Genomic DNA, 24,225 nt, shown 5'->3' on the forward strand with positions numbered 1-24,225 from the left:
GTTATTGAAAACTGGCTTTAAAGATTCCATTTTTAAGTCCCAACAGTTTTTATTTTTATTTTATTATGATAGATTTTTATGTATATTATAGTTCTATTTTGTTGAAAAGACTGATGATGTTAACAACATGTTTTCACTGGTCTGTGCAACTCTAATGGCATCAATTAATTTGGACTGTTAAGAAAAATTACTCAAGGCTTATGAATGCTACAAAGATATTATTCTTAACCATATTTTTAAGGTCCATCTTACTGTGTTGAGCTGGAAAAGAGCCATGGACTTGATAAACACACACATGGCGTCGGCCTGGATGGGCTTCACGCTCGTTCCATTAAAAGGCTTACCTCATAAGACACAAAATGTTACTGCCAATCATTATCTAGCAATTCAACTAAGTGAATAAAATATTTACAAGCCAGCTTGTTATATTTAGTTAGTTTCAGAAAAAAATGCTTGGCAGCGTCTATCACAGTTCATATTTCCATCGTAGGCATACGATGACTGCTCATTTAAAATAGAAGGCCCTCTTCCCACCATTTTGACTCTTTATAACAGGAAAAACACAGGTGTAAATAATGATATTAATAATTTTGTTTTCAGCTGTCTGGAACCAACTCATGTTAACTGAATGTAGCCAGTATTAATGTAATTAATGGCGCCTGTGCAGTTTCTCCATGACATTTCAAAATGTCCACCATGTCTGTAGGTCAGTATATACTGTACATAATAATTGAATAAGTTGGTCCATATTTGCCTTGTAGAAGTTGTCTACAGGTTATAGCTGCATGTTGTACTAACACAGCTTATACAGTCTTGAAAAACAGTGAAAAGTGTCTCCTGATTTTGAATGAATGAACCAGACAATTTGTTGAGAGGCCAAGAAATATGGTTTCAGACTGCCTTGGTAGAAAATAGCAAGTTAAACTTCAGTTGAACCTTCGACACTAACTACCAACACAACTGTGTGTGTGAGCATGTGACTAAAACCACCAGAATGAAGGAATGACATTATTTAGAAAAAATGAAATCCACTGTATGTTAATTTCAAGTAATTAAGTGAAGATGTTTTATTTTTATTGATTTACTGTATTTAAGTAAATGCAACAATATATTTAAAAGCTTAAATAAGATATAAGTCAGTCTAACTTGTTATACTTAGTGTGTCTTATCTTCAGGAATTGTAATCCAAAAACAGATGTTGCAATAGTCTTTTCAATTTTGATTTCTGGTTTTAGTTTTCACTTGTTATGGAGAACTTCCATCAGTTTGTTTTGTGTGCTTTTAATAAAAGCAGGGAAATAAACATTTGATTTATTACATAAATGTCCCTGATTCAGCTGGATTTAGAGAGATTATAGACCATTTTTAGAACACATCTCTCTTCCAGTGGAAGTTTAAAACTAAATAAAAAGCTTTGAGTCTCCTATCTCCTTTGGTCTTACCAATCAATGGTATCAATAGTGACATTTTAGCATGAACAAAGTCCACAGGAAAATGTCATTGAGGGTTCTTAAAAATTTAAAGCTGTGCCTCTAATCTAACCTTCTCTAATAAGTGATGATTTGAAGGGATGACAATGACAGACTGCACACGAGCTCAATCCATAAATTTCTATAATGCAAAGATGTGCTCCAGTGGCGAGAACTGACCTGTGATACATTCAGAAGTTGTCTCTGAAAGGCAAATCAATATTTCTTGTGAGCTGCATAGTAAGCAAATCGAAGTTCTTTAGCAACAGATAATGAATACAAAATGTCACTAGACATCAAAAAATGAGTCTTTCATGGTGAAAATAAACTTCCCCTGGGTTCTACATTTCTAATTATAATACCCTCAACAACACTGCTTTTCCAAACCAAAAAACAATGTCTGCACAAAAACTGGTTCAAAATTAAAAATCCACTTTTCTACACCTCAAGGGTGTTTTTGTCTAACCAGATTCATCACTCTGTTGCAACAACAGCTTTTCCCATTACTGTCAAGCCCAGCGCCCCTTTGCGGCAATAGATTTGCCTCTTCACAACTGAACAAGACACTAACTTTTTAACACATGTCATAAAGCTGTGAGACATCTCATTCAGTGCATAGGGGCCTGTGTTGATCTGAGACTTCAGACATGCCATCGGAGAGAAGAAGCGGTACGTCATCTGATGGGTTTCTCGAACGACAGGCCTGTCACAAAACAGCCAAAAGCTTAGAAGTGCAGTTCACTTGACACACAGTCTTCAGGGATGTCTCTTAAAAAAAAAAAAAAAAAAAAAAAACGGCGCCCCATTTAAAAAAAAATCTGTAAGTGTGGGTGGGAGGATGGGATTGGGGTACATAACAAATAAAGCATTGGCCTACAAAGATCCAGAGGGAACACTCTATGTGCCTTCTTGGTATCCATTTAACAGGAGGGCTTACAGCAGCCAGCTACTTACAGCCTAACTGAAGTGCTATATTACTCACCAAGCTCAGCTGGAAACACTATAGAAAATGTGTTTGCCTAGGATCTGCTCTCCTTTATCAATCCCAAACAGCAGGGATAGCTTTAAGCAGTATGCCAGGGTTCCAGCAATAGCAAATAACATTTCAGACAGAAAAGAGAAGGAATTGGTTGCACAAATAAGATTTCAGTTTTGTCTCTGTAAATCCTTTAAAGCTAAATCTAACACAGCACATCCTACTGAATTCCCACAGGGACTATTCAAAGACACTGCCTTGAAAAAAGTAACATGCAGACTTAGAAGTACAAGCTCAAGTGTGAACACAGACAGACAGACAGACAGACAGACAGACAGACAGACAGATAGACAGACACACAAACCCACAAAGATTACAAAGAGAAAATGAGAAACAGGTGCAAGGGCACTTGATTTAAACCAGAATCTTTTATTTCCTACCGATGAAGAGGTTCCACTCAGCGTCAAGGTCTGCCTGGTTCGCCAGACAGCCCCTCATAACGTTGTGACAATAGTTGTGACAGGGTTTCAGCCCGGGCATGCCACGGCAATATGGACAGTACAGCATCTTGGTCAAGGCTCTGACACATGCTGGAACTACATTCACCTGTGAAGCAAAGAAATGTTCTTCAGTTAGTTTATTATTTTTTTCAAGACTTTTTAAGCTCATTAAACCTCAGTAAATGTTTTATGACATGCAGCATGACACTAAAATTGAGAGAGAGTAGTTGAGATAAAACAGTAATGTTGTACACCACAAGTGACATTTTCATATTTTTAGAAAACGTCATGACATTTTCCACAGAAACCACTGCGTACCACAATCAGTGCAGAAGAAGCATCAACAGTAAGGAATGCAATTCCCAATTGGAACTTCAGGGGGGTGGGAAGTCAGACACATTTCAAGTTTTGACAAACATCCCCACACTACATCACATCTTCTGAAGCTTGAAATGTGAAAACCCTCCCGATAAAACTGTATGACAAGAAGAGGTTTACAACTCTGTCCATCTCGATTCCTTGTGAAGGCTGTGCCTTTTGTTGTTGGGCCATGTCATTGTACCAGCTTGAGTGAAAGCGACAGGATTCTCACATCTGCTTCCCTTCAGAGGTGGGGATGCAGAACGAAGAGTACATCTGATAATTGGCCTGTCAGCCTCCGTATTCATGCTTGACTTTAGATTTTGTCCAGCACACACTCTGGAGACTGCTGGTGTGCATGTCCGTGTGTGTGTGCGTGTGTGCAGGGAAGGTTGGCAGATCGGTCAGTAGCAGGGGCATACAACTGGAGACCATCTTCTACACATAAAGGGGTTAGCTGTGGCAGAGGGACCAATATATCCATCACAGAAAAAGTACTTGAAGGGGAGATTAGAAAAAAGTCTAATTCTAGAGTAATATTCATGTTCATTCATCAGAGCAAAACAGTGATTCATGTGCCATTTCTAAAAGTCAGGTCAAGTCAAGTCAGTTTTATTTATAAAGCTAAAAATCCCAAATTTGCCGTGCTTTACAATCTGTACAACCTCAGACACCCTCTACCCTTTTATTCACTTTTGTGTTAATCATTTTGACCTAGTCTTACCACTAATTCTCATAATTATTATTGTTAATTTGTCTTTTGTTTCATTAAAACTGTTGGAAGAAAGAAGATAAAATAAATATGCAAAAACAGTCAAATGGACCTGAAAAAGGAAAAAAAACATCAGTGCACTTTTGTTCCCGACAACATCTGATGTTGGGCTATGACACCCAGCTTCAGTCTTCTACCCAGTCTGTTCTGTACACTGTAGTTTGTCTTTGATTTCACTGGTACAATGACCAGACCACCTGTGTGCACATATGTGTGTGTGATGAGAAAAAAAGACAAGAGAGGAAGAGAGACAGAAAGGGGGGAGACAGAGATGTGGCTATTATTGTATTTGCTTCCACTTCTGCTTGGCAGCCAGCTACAAGGATCAAATGAACCATCTTTGACATTTGTAATCTGCCATCGACATCACGCGATGTCTTGTACGGAGGCCATTAAACTAGGTTGCTAGCTGTCATTTCCACCACTGCATGTCAACTGCTGGTATGTGTTCTTGTAAATTGTTTATATCAGTCTGGGAGTGTGGTTAACATATGGTTTTTTTCACAAACAGGGTTCATTTGATTGAACACATTTCACAGTTGACATGCATGGAAACCATGTATGTGTAGCATCATGTTTGAAACAGTTACAATTCTGCTACTAATGCTACAAATTAAATTTTTGCTGGTTTTAAGATATTAGTTTATTAAATAAGACAAATTTGAAAAATAAGAAATTAATTGTTTGTGTGTGTGTGTGTGCACCTACAGTATTTCTGTTCCTTGTGGCAAATGGTTAGGAGGGTATAAATGCAAGAGAGCTGATCTGATGGCTAACAAAATAGCTATGTTAATTCCGTTTAAAACCCAACCAGCTTGTGGCAATAAAAATAAGTCCCATATCCTTTATACACTTCTTGTTAAGGATTTATAAGCCATATATGAACAATAAATACATGTTTATAATACACTACAACACACTACAACATAGTTGTATGCACCTATAAGGGCCAGTGCTTATTGATTAATTAATTAAAACAACATTATAGTGTGTTATAAACCATTTATTAACTGTCTGTATACAATTTATAAACGCTAAATAGGGGTTTATTTAAAATTATTATCTATGGACACATTACTGTCATTAGATGTATGTACAATGTTAACTAGTGTTTAATTTATACATTTTCTGATTCAGAGGCAGTACTGGAGGAAAAAGATGAGCAAACAGAGACAGAGCCGGCTGAGGAGGAAGCCAACGGCGCTGCCAAAGACGCAGAGAAACAAACACCAAGAAAATGGAGAGACAGATACAGATGAAACAGACGGAGAGAAAACCGGACAAGACACTAGCAGACAAACAGAAGGAACGGGCAGGTGCTACCGCCATATTTGGACAGAGGAACAGAAGCAGAAGTACATGCCAATCACAGTGTTTGCTTTGGAGAGAACTGCATCTTACTTTTCAAATAATTTTTACTTGCAAATGCACATTTTATGCTTTCTATAATGATGCCTTTTCTTAAAAAATATGCCATATTTTGCTAGCAAATTATAAAAGCATCCAACACAGAATGAGTTTGGCCCTATATTCATTAATTTACTGACTTACTGTGCTTGTGCAGTACTTAGCCTATATACAGCAGCAGCCTGCATGCAGCTATAACCTTTAGATCTCAGTCTGGCCATTCTGTGCCTGAACCCTTATGTGTAATACTGTATGCACTAAATACTGTAATGACAAAATCAGTATCACACATATTAATCCATGACTGAAATCTGACTGCTACATGCAATTCACCAGTCTAGTGTAACTGAGACAGGGACGAGACAGTTTTTAGATTGCACTTCCACTTCCACCTGCATCACCATGCATCTCCAGCAATCTCTCGCCCTCGTCAATAACTCAAACCCCACAGATTAAATATAACATTTTCCTATCAAGGTATTTGAATCATTTTATTTCACAGGGTAATTTGCATATAAATATATTTGCTATAGTGACAGACGGAGGAGAGTGGGAGAGCTTGTGCCTTTTGTTTTCTCTGTTGACTCAGCCCCACCCAGTCAGTGTACCTGGGGAAGGACATAAAATCCAGTTTAAAGCATAATCGTAAAACAAAAAAACTGGTTGACAGGATGACTTTGGAATATATTCACATAATAAATTCACTGCTCCACTGCTATGGAATAAATGATAGCAGCATTACGGAGGAGCCTAATAAAAATATAGAATACTGTATCATGTACTCAATAGCAGCAAACCATTGCAAATGTCATTTTGTACAAGTTAATGCCATCATACTTTTTCTTCCAACTTGTACAATAACCTACAGTTCTTATTCATGACAATATTAAATAATTAAAAAAAGTTCTGGGATTAATCTGTTTCTGTCAGTTCAATTAAACTTGGCCCAGTTTCTAGACAGCCTATTTCAGAGACATGGAGAAAACACTGATGGAGAATTCTCTTACCTATAGACCCATTTCAACTACATTCTTTACATCCAGTGTGGTTTGTTAGTGGCAACAAAGAAATATACTTCATACTACACATAGGAAAAGTGTTTTAAGCTGCCCTTGAGCTTAGTGAGCATTTGGAAAATTTGCATTAAAATGGTGCATCCTAACGCAATTATCTCACAGGGATTTTTACATCATAGCAGTAACTGTGCCCAGCAGTCGCTGGGTGCCCTGGATGAAGGGTAATCTGATAATCTTGTTAGCACTTATTTACAGTTGAGTGGATGGAGTATTTCACAGCAGGCTGAGGGTAGGACTGGGGAGCGAGATGCCTCAGATCCAGAGTGAGATTAAAACACTAATCTACTCATCTGATGTTTAAGTGCTATGATAACACTGCATGGAGAGCATGTGTTTGTGAGTGAGTTTTAGCAGTGGTGGAGGAAATATTTTGATTATATACTTAAGTATAAGTAGCAATATTGCATTGACTATCACTTATGTACTTAAGAATTATTAGCAAAATGTACTTTAAGTATCAAAACTAAAAGTACTCATAATGAAGAAAAAAGTAAGTCCTAAGGCACTACATTTTTTACATGTAAATCTTAATAGGTAAAGTAACTACAGTTGTCCAATGTAATGGAGTAAAACATTTAATAATCCCCACTGCATTGTAGTTGAGTAGAAGTATAAAGTAAGATCAAAAGAAATACCCAAGTAAATGACAAGTACCTCAAAATTGTACTTGAAGTGCTTAATACTTTCACTTTAGATACAAAGTACATTTGATTATAAATACTTGTAATTTAGTATTTTCTCAGTGCAAATATATGGACTTCTACTTAGGTGAGTGAATATACAAAGTTATATTTAGTGTTTGGCAGAAAAATACTCCACTTACAAACCAGAGAGGGCTGAGGCATAGACAGCAGGCTACTCATTACCTTCTGCTACAGAAGAGCAGTTTGAAGATGTGGTCTACTGTTCAGCTAGACTCCTGATGTGAGCATTAACTTTACTGAGGATTAAAAATGTAAGAATATAAATGCAATGAGCCTGAGCCATAATAAAGCAAGCCATTTCTACTTTCTGCCCATAAAGGCCACAGTTGGGAGCGATGTGAATTCAGTATCAGCAATTAGACATATCTAAGATAACTAAATCATTGCAATAAAAAGACAAAGCTCAATATTATAATGAGATGACTCTAAAAGATACTCTTAGAAGACATCACCTTGTCTATCCGACAGGGTGTTGTCATGCACATATGGCGTGAACTCCCTTAAGGGGTAACAGAGTGGGAAGAGCACAGACAATGGAAATTGCTTTGTGCCACAAAGTAATGAAGTTGTGAGAAATGACAATGACTTTGCAAGCTACCAAGGCCAATCAAGGGGAACACTAGTGGGACAGTGAGACTGTCGCCAAAAAAATTGTCTCAATAGTTCTGTCATAATTATTGTGACAGGATGCGTTGCTTTGCACTGATTGGACATGGATGTAAGACTGCATTGCTGCCCCAGTGTCCCCACTCAATTCCACAGCCATTAGTGTCAATGGCAATATGAGTGATCTGTCACTGTGCAAATCAGACTACCATCTGCTACCAAGAGAAACATGTGCCTGGTCGATAACAAACGTCTGTGTAAAAACTTCACTTAAGGTCTTATTTCCTCCGAACCAAAGGATTACATTAAGAGTTGCAATAAAATTTTGAAATGTATACCTTAGGTTAAAGAAGAATCAGCTGGAATATGCTCACAGAAGGTAACAGTAAACCTTTATACACTAGCCTTCTGCTGCACTGACAAGTGAGCTAATACTTTTTTAATCATACCATCAGATGAAAAAATAAAAAAGAAGAACACACCAGAGCAGTAACAAGATGCTAGACAGAAATAATGCCAATGCATAGTTCAGTTTGATGCTTCACTTTCATCACATGCATCTGTAATGGAGTAAAATGTATATTTGCGTTATGAAGTGGTTTATGTTTTCAAGAAAAGCTCATAAAGCACAACTGCTGCTCATCACATGCATTAAGATGTACAACAGAGCACCCTGTGGCTTTTTATTTAGCTTAAAAGGTAAACCTTTACGTTTCCTCATGAGAGACTTAATACTGGTTAGTAGTTAGAGAGTAATATTTTGTTTGTTGTCCATTATATTTAACTGACAGCTGCATTTAGTAGTTAGAGAAAGGTTTTACTTCCACAGCTCATAAAAATGAATGTGTTGTTAGAGTTTAAACTTAGTGCAGCAGTTAGAGCAGATACCTCTTATTGGTTCTCAGGAATGTGATTCTCTCCAGCTTGAACACAAAGTGCAGTCTATTACTGGCGGCATAGACATCAAATGTCTAGGAGCACCTCTACTCTGCAACTATATGTCAAAGATTCTTAATGAAGAAGGTTCAAAGGGCTCTGGACAAAATCAAAATAGACATTAAACATTCCCAAACAAAAATTTAGCTTACATCATATACATTTCTGAGGAATAAAAAAGTAAAGTAAAGTAAACATTAAATAATAAGACATATTAATAATATTTGGACACAATGAGTCCTTTAGAAACGAGCTGGTCAAAGAGGCAACAACACAGGGTTTGGGAACATGGGAACAGGTTTTGTGATGAACGAGCTCTATTGCAATGCTTTGCAAAAATTCTCTCCAGAAACGTATTGCTTTCCCTTAACCATGAAGGTGATCTCACCTTAGATCTCACCTTAACCGAATAGTTTTAGTTGCCTAAACATAGCCACATCTTAATCACAAGGGTGCCAGAGCAGAAAATGCTCATATGGGTCCTTGAGGAGGGTGCTGACAAATGCCCTATTTTGTTGTTTAAGTGTGCAGATCTGTTGATCCTGAATTCCAAATGTACATGTATATAATTTAGTATTTTACTATCCCATGTGTACCTAAAAAGTGTAAAGTATGTTCTGGTTTGCAGTTATTGATTGAATACAATAAACTATTCTTTAGATATTCCTGCACCTGCACAATGTTACCGTCCAGCTTAACTGCATTGGGTATTTCTTGGCGATGCACAGTTTGCTTGAACAGCTTCACAAAAAGCCACACAAATAGATGAAGATTCACAGATATATATATGCTCTTGTAAACCACAAACGTGTCAATTTACAAATACCTTTAGAGACTGAAAGAGGAGTTAAGATAAGCAGCTGGGTAAACTTGAGATGAGTATTAATCTTTTAGTACATACAGTCACAGACTGTGCACAAAATGACAGTGTATGCACTAAAGTTGTCGTTGATAATAAAACACGGTCTGTAGCACTTTGTACTTCTACTAATCACGTCTCCTTTCTGTGCTTGTCTGTGAACTTTAGGGCCTCCCTCCACTCGGCATGTTAAATGTAAGATGGAGCCAAAGACAATTCCAGAGAGGCCGCACTAAAATCAGTTGCTGTCAAATCAATGAATGTCTGAGACTGACAGAATAATCTACGTGTGAGCAGCTGTGCCTCTATGAAACGACACAGTGGTACTTGGCGGCCCCCTGCGACCCACACGAGTCAGCTCAAGTGTCTGTCTTTGGTGAGGCATGGGATCGCCAGTTGATCTACCCTGACATGTACCATGTTATGTGGCATGTCTGGAGCAGCAGTTGGGACTGTTTCTTTAATTTACCAAGACAAGTGCAAACATGTTAAAAGCCAGGCCCACGCTGCTCGATGACTAGGCACAGTGTACCAGGAGCCATTCACTATCTCTAGTGGTTACAAGACCAGCATATACTATATTGTTATCCATCTGCCATGGTGCCTCCTGGATTAAAGCACAGCACTCACCCTGTGTCCATCTGACTCTGAAGGTCTGCAGCCCAGCCTGAATGTCAGGGGCAAACAGGGCTCCTGTGGCTGCCAAGAAACCTTTGGACAAATGTCATAACATCGGTGCTGACAACCTTCTCTAAGTGCTTGTTAAATAAAGATGCGGTGCCATACACTTTAAGTCAAGGTGCAAAAAAGTAGTCATAAGATGTGATCTGAGTTGATACAGTCAACTGATGTGACATATTTTCACTAGTTGCTGTTTAAGAGGGAAACTTCTTGAACATGTTAAAATTTGATGGATTTGATGGACTGTTATTTGTCTATCCTTCTGCATTTTGTTCTAAATGTCCTCCCACTCAGTATCAGGCTGACTGAGTCTGTATCTTTTAGGGTTTTTTTAGTATAAAATGGAACAGCATATACCGTAGTAGAGAGTATACTGTATATTTCTTTATTATCCTTTCATATCATGTCCTTGTATTTGAGACCACATGCTGTCCCTCATTTTTTCCAATATTCTGCAGTTCACCACAGATCAAAATCTTTTAATTAAAAAGGACATCTTTGGTGGAGCACATTTCCCAATGACGTGCCAACCTTTTTGAGCCAGTTGCCATCTGCCGTCACAGCACTGTGGCTGAGGCCTTATCCCCAGCAAGCTGTGTGAGCTGAGAGCCAGCGAGAAAGAAGGAGGCAGAGAGAGAGAGAGTGAGAGAGTGAGAGACAAGTTTGTTCAGTGCATCTGTAGAAGTGGGCCTCAGCTGAGAAACAGGGATGAACCATACTCTCTTATGGAGGAGGTCACTTAATCTGCCCTGAGCAGAATCTGCTGCTCAAATTGTTCTAGTCTACAATCTGGTTGTACAACAGATTCATCACAAATACAGATACTGAACTGGATCAGTCTTAACCTCAGTCTTAACCTCTAATAAAACATCACAATTTATTTGTTGATTATATTGAATTAATCTGAATCTGAAAGTAGCTGGTCAAAATAGTTAAAATAAAAATGGAAATACTCAGGTAAAGTACAAGTACCTCAAGTACAAGTAAATTTACTTAGTGACTTTTTACCACTACAAACCTATTGCATGTTTTGTAACTGTCTTTATTTCAGTTTGCTCAACTACAACTTTAGGGCTGGAACTAACAATTGTTTTCATTATTGATTAATCTGCCAATTGTTTGATTAACAGTTTCATCTATAAAATGTCAGATATAAACTATTAATTGATTACTAAAATAGCTGCTGATTAATTTTCTGGGCCTGATGTGATTCAGGCAGAACTCTTGTTAATTGACAAGGTATTATTAAACATGTTTGCACTTGTCTTGGCCAACTTCCTTCCTCACTCTGACATATCCAACATATCCCGCATTTCCCCGTAGGTTATAGCAACTACAGGAAAGTAGGAAATGTTACCTTGAATAAAACTGTTGATTTGAGTTTAAATATAATGTTAGTGGTTTTAACATTATTGAAAACATTTCATTGCAAACATTGCATTTGTGCATTGCATTGTACATTTTATTCTGTTAAAAATGTAGAAAAATACATCTAAAACACTTAGTGAACCTACTCTCATTCATTAGAGTATAATCACCTGAAAATAAGAATCACTGTGTTTTTGTTACCTTACAATTAACTGTTATTTTTATTATTTATCTACAGAGGGAGCAGGTTGTCTTCCAGGGAGGCCACCATGTTGAACCACCCTGTTTTTATAGTAGCCCAGAGTGGACAAACCAAACACTAGCACTATATAGAGCCTTTTGTGTTTTTGCATACTAAAAACCTCAATACTTAATTTTGACTGCTTTTAACTGCTGTTTTATTGCTGCTCACAGCTGCAGTAATATGCAATTAAAATCAATTGTAGATGGTGATGGGTCTACAGAAAAGGAAACAAAAAAGTACCACAAAATAAACATTTAGCTTTCTCTCAGTGACGTTTAATTGGCATTGAAGGTTGCAGTTTGATTTGCAGCAACTACTACTTTATGAAAATCAATATATGGTGCAGAGTATAGAAAGTTATAAGATTGAGACACAGCTGGTGATTCACACAATAATCATATTTGCTGTTTCTTGCTCTGTGGCAGGAAATTAGTACAATAAATATTAATATACATAAAAAGCTTGTTACATTATTCTAAAGTGAATATTAAGGTTTCATTCAATTTTGGTTATTTTAAAATACAGAAATCTGCACCCAATCTACTGTATTTGTGTTTCCATCATTTTGATCTCTGTATCTCTTTGATTTTTGTAAATTCAAAGTATTGACTCAGAATGACACTGTTGTCTGAGCTGGTACTATTGTGAGTGTTGCGTGCACTTTACTGTTTTGCCTTGAAAGTGAGTGTGCTGAACTGATATATGGCAGTGAGTAAATAATGTAGAAAATAAAAAAGACACCCACGAGAAACTACCAAAACCACATGGAACTGATCCTGATATTTCTCACATGTCAGCAAAGAGTCTGTAATCTTGACAGAGCATTAATCTAAGGTAAATGTTGTGTAAAGATTAGAAACTGCCATGGAGCTTAACATTAAATTATCTGACAGTTCGTGGTCGGAAACGAGTGTATAATGAGATCAACATGACAGTATAAGCCATCAGGAAAAACAAATCCCTCAGTACAAAATACCTTCTTTCCTTCCATCATCGTGACTAAATATGCACCATGGACTAGACCAGCTTCCCATGCTCATGCAGAGTGAGCGATAAGTGCTCTAAACGCCTGAACTTTAAACCTTTCAAAAGGTCCAAATCCCTGCAATCTTCTCTGAGCAGGTCTTAATGTGGTTGGACTGTGTTTTAAGTACCTCCAGGATAAAACTCTTAATGGTCATCATAAACTGTAATCCAGAGAGATTCTGCTCTTAATCCAGGATCGAGGTCCAGGAAACTGTTCAGTGCAAGTTCAGTGCAATCCCATTTTATGGAGTGATAGCTCCCCTGTTCTGACTTCACTGCATACAGAGCTGTCTGTTCGGTTATTATGTATGACTCATCATCATCGGTGCATCATCCTGTGTTAAAGTACCATGGAAAATTAAAGAGACAGATAGTTGAAAGTAGCCATTTAATATAAAAAGCGTGTTTTTTCGGGTTTTATGAATTTCATGACTTATTTGGTTACTTGAGTTAGAGCCTTAAAAGTGGCTAGCCAGAGCCATTCACCAGGCGCCTTGTACAATATGCAATACTTACACACAAATTGGCCTAAAACCTGTGGCAGACTAGATAATATTATAATGCTTCATGCCCGTAGGCATTTTTTCATTTTAACTTTCCTAACACCCAAAATTTGAAAATAGTAGTATATATTAGTGTAGTATAAGTAGATTTTCAACGCATTCAGTCACGGTGAAAGAAAAAGAGGAGGAACTGCGAATATTTTGATTGATGTAGACTCCAAATGTGCCTTATGTATGACTAATGAGATCAAATATCATTAATTTGTCAAATTGCCAAACTACACACTCATGGTAAAATCTGCCTGTGTCCTCCACCCAAGTGCTCGAACATGAATCATACCATACTGACAACGATTATATACTTCCACTAGACCCTAATTCCCACTAGTGCAAAAGAAGTACATAACCCACTAATGCAAATGGTGAGTTTACAAAATATGATGCGTTGCTAGCATATAAACCACCTAAAAATAGACAAATTAGCAGCAGTGGAAGGACAAGAAGGTCTAAAGGAACAACAGATTTTAAGCAAGCATGGACAAGGAAGGCCGTGTAATAAAGATCCAAAGCCAACTACAACAGCTATCACAATCAAATGCTGCTTGTACATTAATGCATCAGGAGTAATGGTGCAATATTATGAACTGACACATTTAACACATTGAACTAGGGCCGCAACTAACAATTGATTTCATTATCAGTTAATCTACTGACTATTTTCTTGATTAAATTATTAATCGTTTGGTCAGTAAAATGTCAGAGTTGTGAAAAATGCTCATTACTGTTTCCCAGAATCCAAGGTGATTGTCTTCAATTGACGTGTTTTGTCGGACCAGCAGTAAAAAGATATTTACTTTTAAATTATTTTAAAATAGAGAAAAGCAGCAAATCTCACATGTGACAAACTGGAAACAACAAATCCATTGGGTTTTTGTTCAAAAACTGCTTAACAATTCATAATTTATATTAAAAAAACAACTGCATTATTTTCCGTTGATCAAATAATCCATTATCGCAGCTCTACATTAAACAAACACATTCTGCAGAATGAGTACTTTTACTTCTGATACATAGATACATTTTTAGATACTTAAGTTTTTTTACACAGCTATATTAGTCATTTTACTTAAGGGCCTTCCACCACGGCTAATTCTACAGGAAGTACACAGTATTCAACCTTCATCACATATGTTTTATGGAATGACACTTTACAGGAAGGTCTGGAATGTATCATTATACCATAAAGTATACATCCTTGTCACTTATGGATGTGAAATTGAACAGAAAGTGCCTTGCGTACTTTATAGTTCTTACACATAATAAGTAAAAGAGTGGTATGCACTCTTAAAGTGTGTTGTAAAGAGATGCAAGTGGCTTTTTGTCGCTGACAGCAGCAAGTACAGCGGGTGATTCTTAGGTCAAGGTGATTTGTCATGTCAAGCAACTTTTCACCTCGAGTTCTATGGTTGTTCACCAGCCTGACAGCCTTCAGCAACGCCACACTGTTTCCTGGCTCCACTTCATAATTGATGAGGAAGCAAGGAATATGGGATTTGATCCAGAGTGAGGGTGCCTTTTAGGCCTAGGACAGATGTACAGAGGTGCTGGTTTTAACTCTTCATCTGAAATGGCTATGCCACTGAGGACTGGTGGAGAGCTACAGTAGCTCAGTGGCAAGCTGAAAGACAATAATAAACCATTTAGGATGACTGACTCTTCAGAGATGATGTATGGCAGCAGGTTACATTAGGAAAGACATAGCATTTTAATATACGCTATCATGATGTAAATTCCCACAACCCCCTGTAATTATGTGACTACAGTGGGTACAGGAGGTAGGTGATAATATATCAAGCTTAGATAGTTAAATTGTGAGAATCTGGGTTTTGGACTGTTGTTCAGAGAAAACAAGCCATTAAAAGACATTACCTTGGAGTCAGAGAAATTGGGATGGGCATTTTTTTCTACTCGTTGACATTTCATAGACTATTACTTGATCAATTGAGATTCTATTTTTAATCTATAATTAAAATAATGCTACTTGTTAGTCCTAGTTGCTTATTGATTTCTTTGTTTTGTTGAAAAAGCATTTTTTATATGTTGTCTTATACCTAAGCTGTGGTATAATATAATATTAATGTTGCAGTTATGTTCACAATCTACATAGTTGTATGATCTGTCTGTGTAAAGCCAGTGCTTAACGCAGCCTCCAACATAAGAATGATTAAAGTTCTTTCCGAAACTTTCTCAAATCTAATTTATTTTTTGCCCTCTCACTCTTTCTCCTGTTTTTTTTCCTTTCCTCTTCCGACAATTTGTCTCCCCTGTTCAAATGAAAGGGACAGCATGCTTCAAGCTAAAAAGAAGATAAAAATGAATAATATCACTGCTGAACTCTGGAGACGTTTTTAAAACTGATGTTTGAACCTGTGAAAAACGACAGTTTTATATAATTTGTGTCAAATTGCTGGTGAAGTAAATTGATTTCGGAGGGGTCAGCAACTTGCTAGGCTGGCACTGTCATTGCGAATTATCAGTAATTGAATGAAATTAGTAGGTGAATAAGTGTTGCAAAATGCCGTAATATAGTTTCTAATTTTAAAGACAAATCTGTGTAGGACTACAACATGTTTATGTGTTTCACAATTGTTTAAAAAGTATGAATAAATGTTTTTGATGGATATAGCTGGTGAAAGACAACTTTAAACTTTGAAATCTTAGATTTGTACTTACATCTTTATGTCCACTGTTTTCCATGAAACCCACTCTGTAAAGTACTCTATATATATTTTTAAATTATAAAATTTTAATGTAAATAAGTAGTTTTATCATACAGTTTTTGCATCTAAAGTAATGCAATGTACCACCAACAGCAAACAGCTTTGGTTATATAATTTTTTACAGTTTATACATCCATAAAAAACTGTTGCATAACTTGCTGTGTTTAACATGGAATTAGAAAATATATCCAATAAGCCTTTAAAAACACATTTCTAATCTCCAGTATTTTAAAATGCTCTAAAAACATATTTATTATTCAGAATCAATCAACCAATTCCTCAAACTAAACCAAAAAACAACAGTATTAATATCAAATTAACTGTCACCATGGAAAATGTCAAACATTTTCTGTTACACGTTGTCGAAATAGTAATAGCGAGAAACACTGCAACAAAACCACATTAGAAATCTCCTGGGAGATGTGTTTTAATCTTTCCTCTTCTGCAAAGCTTTTCTCTCTGCGGGTGATTCCACTGAAATGTTGAGCATACGGTGTATTGTGTACTGCGTATTGTGCACTCTACCAGTAAAAACATGTCTCACACCGGCCTCACACCCGGAGATCAAATGTATCCAAAAAAAGATCTTCATATGGAATCAAAATGCTTGTTCTTGATTTCTGAGCATTAAATAAATAATTCAGATGCAAACTCATTCTAAAAGCACTATGATGTAAAGTCCACAGAGGATATTTCAAAGACATAGGAACGCATAAAAGTATGAATAGTTCAGGTAAATCAAAAATGTGTACAGACCATTGGTTGTAATTTGGTACAGTGGGTACAGCAAAAAAAAAAATAGCATCAATATGAATGATTAACTATTTTTAAACACTGTTTCTCATTTGTATTAACATTAATTAGAATAATCACATAGAATGGACTAGAATAATTTATGGCCTCATGAAAACACCCCCACTGTTTAAGAAGAGGCATTGCAAGCAGTTCAAATCTTACAGGATACTTACAATGCTTATTACTTTGTCTTAAAGCAAAATACTACACTGCTCAACAGCACATGATCACTCTACAGCCGAGCAACACAACAACAGTCAAAACAGCTATGAGAAGAAAATTAAACTCACCTTAGCGACCCTGTTGGCAACCTCCCGACCCACCATTAGCCCCTGGACAAACGTCCGTGCAGCGATAAAGGCCCTGGTGACCTGGGCCTTCAGCTTCCTGGGCACATCTCCAAAAGGCTTTAGCTGATCTGTATATTTACTGACGCACTCTAGGTAGTCATCTGTGAAGTGGTACTGGGAGTTGAGTAACTGGAACATGCGCTCCAGTAGCCTGGACCAGAAGTCATTCAGCATCTCCTCCAGGTTGACATTGCCCCCTGTGTAGTAGCGCTTTAGCTCAGTAAACAGGTCCTGGAACACCTCTGAGTTCTGCATATACAGCTTCCCGTACGTCCGTGTGAACATGCTGTTGAGAGACTTCTCAGAATTGTCCAGCAGCTCCAAGAAAAACTCTAGATAGATTGATAGTTTAGGGGAAAGAAGAGAGGGGGATAAAACAGTCAAATGGGTCATTATGCACATATATACAGTATCAGTTGCCTTTTCCTACATTGTAAGCCAGACAAAAGGCTTCAAAAGCATGAGACAAAGGTATAATGTAGTCAGGGTACTGTTGTTGTACTTTAATGTCTCATTTTATGGCTATTTTAGAGCAATGTATAGCAGCCAGCAGGTACTTGATTATGTGAAGAAAGTCAGTCCAAAGCATTAATAATTTAAAAGCAGAAATAATGGGCCACAAGGACTATGAATGATTAATGTATAGGTTCTGATTGCATACTGTAACAAAATATTCATAAGATTTAGACACAGACACTAGTATACATTATCATCCTGAGCACCCACCATTATTCCCAGATGCATTAGTTTCTCACTGAAACAATTTATTTGTCCACCACGGCAGCTAGCCTATGAGCCTATAATTGAATATTGTGTAACAGTATATTGAAAGAAGCTTCATTCGCATTGAATTTTCTGAAGAGTATGTTAAACGTAAGACACAAAATTTCCCCGTGAGACAAGCACATTATTTCTATTTTTGTATTTGCCATTGATTCAGTACACACACCTTACACTATGACAGCGACATTCAAAAATAAGACTTTATAACAAATGTCTTTTAACTTTAAAACTGAACAGAAATTTTTATTTTCTCACTTTCAATGATTAAAAAATAAATCATATAAATACACACACATGATCTAATGATTCTGCAGTCAGATTTTTTTTTTTTAAAGAGGATAAAAACACTTTTATATCATATATGAGTCTAAGCTTCAAGCCTGTGGGTGGGCTTTTCCCAGGGCAACAGCTGACTGACATTTGAGAGCTGGCATTAGGAGACACATGCTGATGGTGCGCTTACAGACTGCGACATCAGACTTTATAGCTCACGAAAGTTGTTCCTTCTTTTTTCAATAAACCCAAATAGTGTAATGTACTGTTAGCGTTTTAAGATGCATGTCCATTTACAGCTTTCAGCTTTTGAGAAGATCCTTCATTTGTAGTCCACTCAGTCAGTGGAAGCTAGTTAACCTAGCTTGCTAACATTTCTACCAACTCCTACTGGATGTTCATTTCTGTTCATGTTGGGTCTGTCCCATTAGGACACATTAGTCAGTGTTTCCCACAGGATGACAGTTTAAGTGAAGCGGGGGCGGCTACACTGGACACTAAGCCACACTTAGATAACTGTGTCTCTCTCTCTCTCAGACACACACACACACACACACACACACACACACACACACTGGCTCCCGGCCTCTCTCTATTTCTCTCTCCCTGTACGTGTCTCTGTTGACTTACTTCACCAGTATGTTTGATAAAGTCGCCCAAACGCACAACTCGCGTTTTGATTTCGTTTTTTAAAATAGCAGGTGAGCTGCGTGTGGAGGAGGCTCATTGTTAATGACGTAGCCTACCAAAACAATAAAAAACAACATGGTAAAGAATGACATTGGCATCAACTGGTGTATTCACTGCTGTTCACGCGTGCTTTACCTGGTCTGTGCTGGTAAATACACTGTATCTGTCATTAGACGGTACAGTAAGGTAAGAGTGAGGGAAAATTGTCCACTAGTTAATCGATCGCAGATACATCATTTTCTATTGTAAATGACATCAAACACAGACATCAAAATGTACAAGTACATCAAATTAATTCAAATGTAACATTCACAGTAATTATGTTATTGTTTCTTTGTCATCTGCCCAAGTGGCTTTCTTCCATGTGAGCACCTGATCTCTTGAGCATTAACTGAGCTATCAGAGATAAAAAAAAATATAAGAAAAAAAGCAGCATTAGCTTGGGAGTCTCACTGAAGCCTTGCTAATGGGATCCCATGTTCCAGTAGTGCAGAGTGCACAGGCGTAAATGCTAGGCAGATCATAACACATCTCTCCATGCACAAATGTCAAATATTTCTCCTCCCTTCTTTGCAAACAAACACGCTGTAGACATTTCACGTCTCATGCTTACTAATAAACCATATGGGACCTCTTCTCCTGGTTGTTTATTCTGGCTGACATTTCTTTGCATGGTTGATGATAGCAGTCACACCCCTACATGGCGGTCATATCTACTTCTAAGAATACATTTCCCTCCTGTGATATGACTAAAGTATAAGACATGATGAATCACTGTACAATCAATGTTCATGCAGTACATTTATTTTTTTGTAGTGAAGAAAGGCTGTGCTGTGGGTTAACAAGGAAAGATCTCAGACATGTTCAAAACACGGAACATGTTACACAAAGTACAAACAGCAGAAGATCAGAAGACGATTATTTACTTTTATATGTATATAATATTATATTTCATTTTGATTCAGTTGGATTTGAAATAAATTGTGTAGGCTTTTGGAGTACATTTAAGATACAGTGCAAACGGCCCATTAATTCATTTACATGATTAAATTCAAATAAAGTACTTAAATAATTTTTCATTTAATTTTAACATTCAGCTTTCTTTATTATACTGGTTAACAGAAATATGCAATTATAGAATTATTCATAACTTCAGACTAAATCATAAACTTAATAAAAACCCCGGTGGTTATCAACAACAACAAAATAACAAAATATAAAGATCATTCAGACTACCATGCCTTACATTACACTCTTCTTCTAAATGCATAACTCATTGTTATCAAACCATATTTAGGCAAAAGGGTTTAAGAAAAGGCAATGTTTAAATGAACTAGAATAATACAAACACTTTGTGCAGCTGGGTTGAAGAGTCAAACTCTGAACAATTTGGCATCACTGAGACTAAAATCCTGAACCCTGCATGATAATCCACTGTTCTGCAAAGTGTGCTAAACCGCCAGTGCGCCTGAGAAGCTTACTGCAATATATTATATCTGCATATCCTCTGGCTCTACATGCTAATGTTATCAGTGGTTTGCTTGCCTACTACTTCCAAGATATAGCTCATGTTAAAATGCTCTGGAATCCAGTTTTGTATTCCTCAACTTTATTTGCAACTTGTTTAGCTAATTGTTTTTTTCTTTCTATTGAAATGGCACACCATGTCCACACCTAAAACAGGCAGGAGACCAGTCCCTAGTCACTCACTCTAGTTTCTTTGCAACAAAGTGACCTGCCATTACACCTACATTTGTTTAAATATTAAGAGCCTGCAGGGCTTTTTTCATTCCATTTTTCCAATTAGACCCAAATCAAGGACATGTAAGCCCATGTGTATTGTGCATGCAATATTGTGCATATGTCTGTGTTACCATTTAAATATGTATCACCCATTGTGAGAGCTATCACAAAAAATTAGCAACGCAATATTATTCAAATTATTTACTATAGTTATGTGTAAAAGACTAAACTGTATTCCTAAATACTTGGAAAGAGTTGAGAGTGATGTGTTTTCTTTTATGTTCTTATGTTAGATAACCATACTTAATATGTGATAAGCTTTCACATTTTGAAATGACATCAATGACAGGAGTGCAATTACAGTCCTCTGTGTAGTACTGGAAATAAAGAAAAAGTATTGTTACCAATATATGAATACACCGTCCATATGACTGTGGAATGTTGAAAAAAAGATTGGGACAGTGTTTCATGTCTGTATAGTTCATGCAAAGTCCATTACAATTATTTTCATGAAAAAAAATGATGAAGAAAAATAGACGGAGATAAAATAAATTGAGCTGGGGTGACAATTCTGAACTCATGAAACAATCTTTTATACAGGATAATTGAGTCTCAGGCAATGACACGAGTTATTATGAACAGATCACAAACTATTCTGCACATTATTGTGAAGTTATTGTGAAAGACTGCTAATAGGTAATAATTAGATAACTTAACCTGATAAAATAACTGGACTACATAAATGACTTTGATAAGACAGTGTATAAGCCAGTGACAATTTACACCACACAATGACATTCAGGGTTTCTATGATTATATGTGACTGACTAAAACTGGGTCTGGTAATTTTGTTGGACTGTGGTTATTCGTTGTCCAATTAAAAATATGTTAAACAACTAACTTCACTTGTCTCCTGTAATTCAGGCCTCTGTGGACTAAAAACCAGAAAACCAGTCCCAGGATTTTGCATCCACATAGCATCATGATAGATCTTCACAACAATGTACAAGGTTACACTATTTGAGAATGTCGTTCTTAGCCCCACTAGCGAGAGTGCTGAGCTCTGACAATGGCAATGTTGGTTGACCCAGTTGGGTGTGAGGAACAGCACCTCCTCTGGAGGTCACATGAATGCCTTTTAGTTTTCTATTTAAAAGGAATACAATTTACAAAAACTGCTTTTACAAACGAGTCTACTTTTAAAAAAGTTACTTATGAAAGATTACAATAACTGTAAGTACAAATCAGTTTGAACAAGATACCAGTTTAAAGTTATATAATATAAACCCAAGAGTAAGTAAACTATACTGAAATAACCCACTACTCTTCTCTTGTGTAACTGTAGAGTTTGTATGTGATTTCAAGGCCTTTTACCTGGAAAACAGGCTGTACTGAGAGTTTCAGATAGCAGCTACAGCTTGCAAACTCATGAAGAGTGAATTTCTCTCTGCTGGCCAAAATATATATTTGGCCAGGGAATTATCATTGAGAGTTATTGACCTTGGATAACATTCAGCTATCCGGCCTTTAGGGTCTTAATACTTGGAAACATGTCGATACATGGGTGTATGCTTCCTGACACAATACATTTAGGAATCATACTACCATCCAACATCTCAAATCCAAAACTCTCGAATAATAAATGATGTATATATCAAAAATAAGTTGGAAAATACTTTATGGATGTAGCAAGAAAATGGAAAAGCAAGCCAACAAACTTAAGAGGGCTTGTAAGAGCTAAACTAAATGTGAAAGACAGGCATATTCCGTGAAGTTCCACTGTATTTTTTACTGATGTATCTCTTACATAACATATTGGGCTCTGTGACAGGTCACAGAAAACTGATGATGAAAACACAGATGAGTTTATTTTATTAATGTGTATTCCACAATTTAGACAATGCAATATGGATTTTATGTTAATATAACTAAGGGATACATCAGTAGAAAATACAATGCGATTCTACAAGTGTCCAGTGTAGGTTATGTACACTGGACACTTGTAGAATTGCAAAAGAGGCACGTGAATTATCCCTTTATTTCAAGCCTTGAATATTTATGTCACCACTCAAAAAAAGAAAAACAAAGATACGTGAACAAACTGCAAGTTTGGGGAACTTCCAGTCCATATACAGCAATGACGGCAGTATCTAAAATGCCCAAGAAAGTGGTGGGAGTGAAGGGGTCAGGAAATGGTCAGCCATTCACTCTCCTGTACTTTCCTGTAATAATACCAAAATTAAGTGTGTGTTGCTACTGTGTCTTGTTTGTGATTCTCCTGTAAAACCTAATAATGATAAAAAAAATGATCAACTCAAGAGTTTGACCAGAGTTTTAATTGAATAAGTTGAGTGAATTTACTGCACAGTATTTCTAATATAGTTTATAGCACCCTGAAGGTCTTGAGTAAATTAAAGTAAATTTAAATTAGTTCTGAATTCTAAAATTGATCTAATAATAACCTGTCTTATTTGTTGTATTGATTCATTTTTATGTAGCATATTAGTTATGTAAAATATAGTATCTCCAAGTTCTGTAACGTTCACATAAAGATTTGTTACATAACGCTGCTGTATGAATACTTATAATACACTTACATCATTATTATTATCATTAATTCTGCCACCCTTAGGTTTCTTCTGAGAAGACAGAACAATGAATAAAAAAGCAGTTACCAAAAACTGTGGTAAGTGAACCACCACATTAGTGCCAGTTATAATTGAGGTTGAACTTTGTAATTTTCATATTGCATAAAAAATATACAGCGTGTTAGTACCCTTGAAGTAATTCTAAGCATGAAGAATCAATTTTCTCTGAGCGCAGTACAAAGTGCTCCTTTGATATCTGGCCTAATTACTGTAAATAATTATTATGATTAATAAAGGTGACCTTTCTGTTGCTCTGATAATAACACTTTATCCACAGAAAAAAACAAAAAAGGGACTTACTCATTAATTTTACTTCACACTATTTGAAAACTCAGTTACTCATTTTTTGCTGGCTCAAACAATGGAATCTATAATTTTTAGTATGGTTAATTAAGATTAAATTTTAATTAATGGTCCAGCAGTCTTGAATGACCAAAGGGTGGTTATGGTACAAAGCTTAGCATGGATATTATTACATTTTATATCCTTCAGCCTGATAATATAATGCATTTCGCAAGGAGTCAGAGAGACACAGCACTGTTCAATGGCCAGAGGATGTTCAATGTTTGACTATATACAAAAAAACATAATAATCATATTATTTTGATCTGTGAACATATATATTGAAAATACTAACACTCTATGTCACCCTCAAATATACATAATTTAAGGCACT

The 24,225-nt window shown here is 36.6% G+C and overlaps 1 protein-coding gene across 2 annotated transcripts in view; it reads right to left on the reverse strand.

Moving 5' to 3' along the window:
* Window positions 1–24,225, reverse strand: part of gpc6a (glypican 6a) — a 130,223-nt gene that overhangs the window by 46,369 nt on the left and 59,629 nt on the right. For both annotated transcript variants that reach the window (XM_051379036.1, XM_051379035.1), the window contains exons 3-4: window positions 17,353–17,744; window positions 2,886–3,051 (exon numbers count right to left, since the gene is read on the reverse strand). In XM_051379036.1, the coding sequence (XP_051234996.1) occupies window positions 2,886–3,051; window positions 17,353–17,744 (558 nt within the window). The remainder of the gene's footprint in view (window positions 1–2,885; window positions 3,052–17,352; window positions 17,745–24,225) is intronic.

Source organism: Dicentrarchus labrax, unplaced genomic scaffold (genome assembly GCF_905237075.1).
Source record: "Dicentrarchus labrax unplaced genomic scaffold, dlabrax2021, whole genome shotgun sequence".
Taxonomy (NCBI): Eukaryota; Metazoa; Chordata; class Actinopteri; family Moronidae; genus Dicentrarchus; species Dicentrarchus labrax.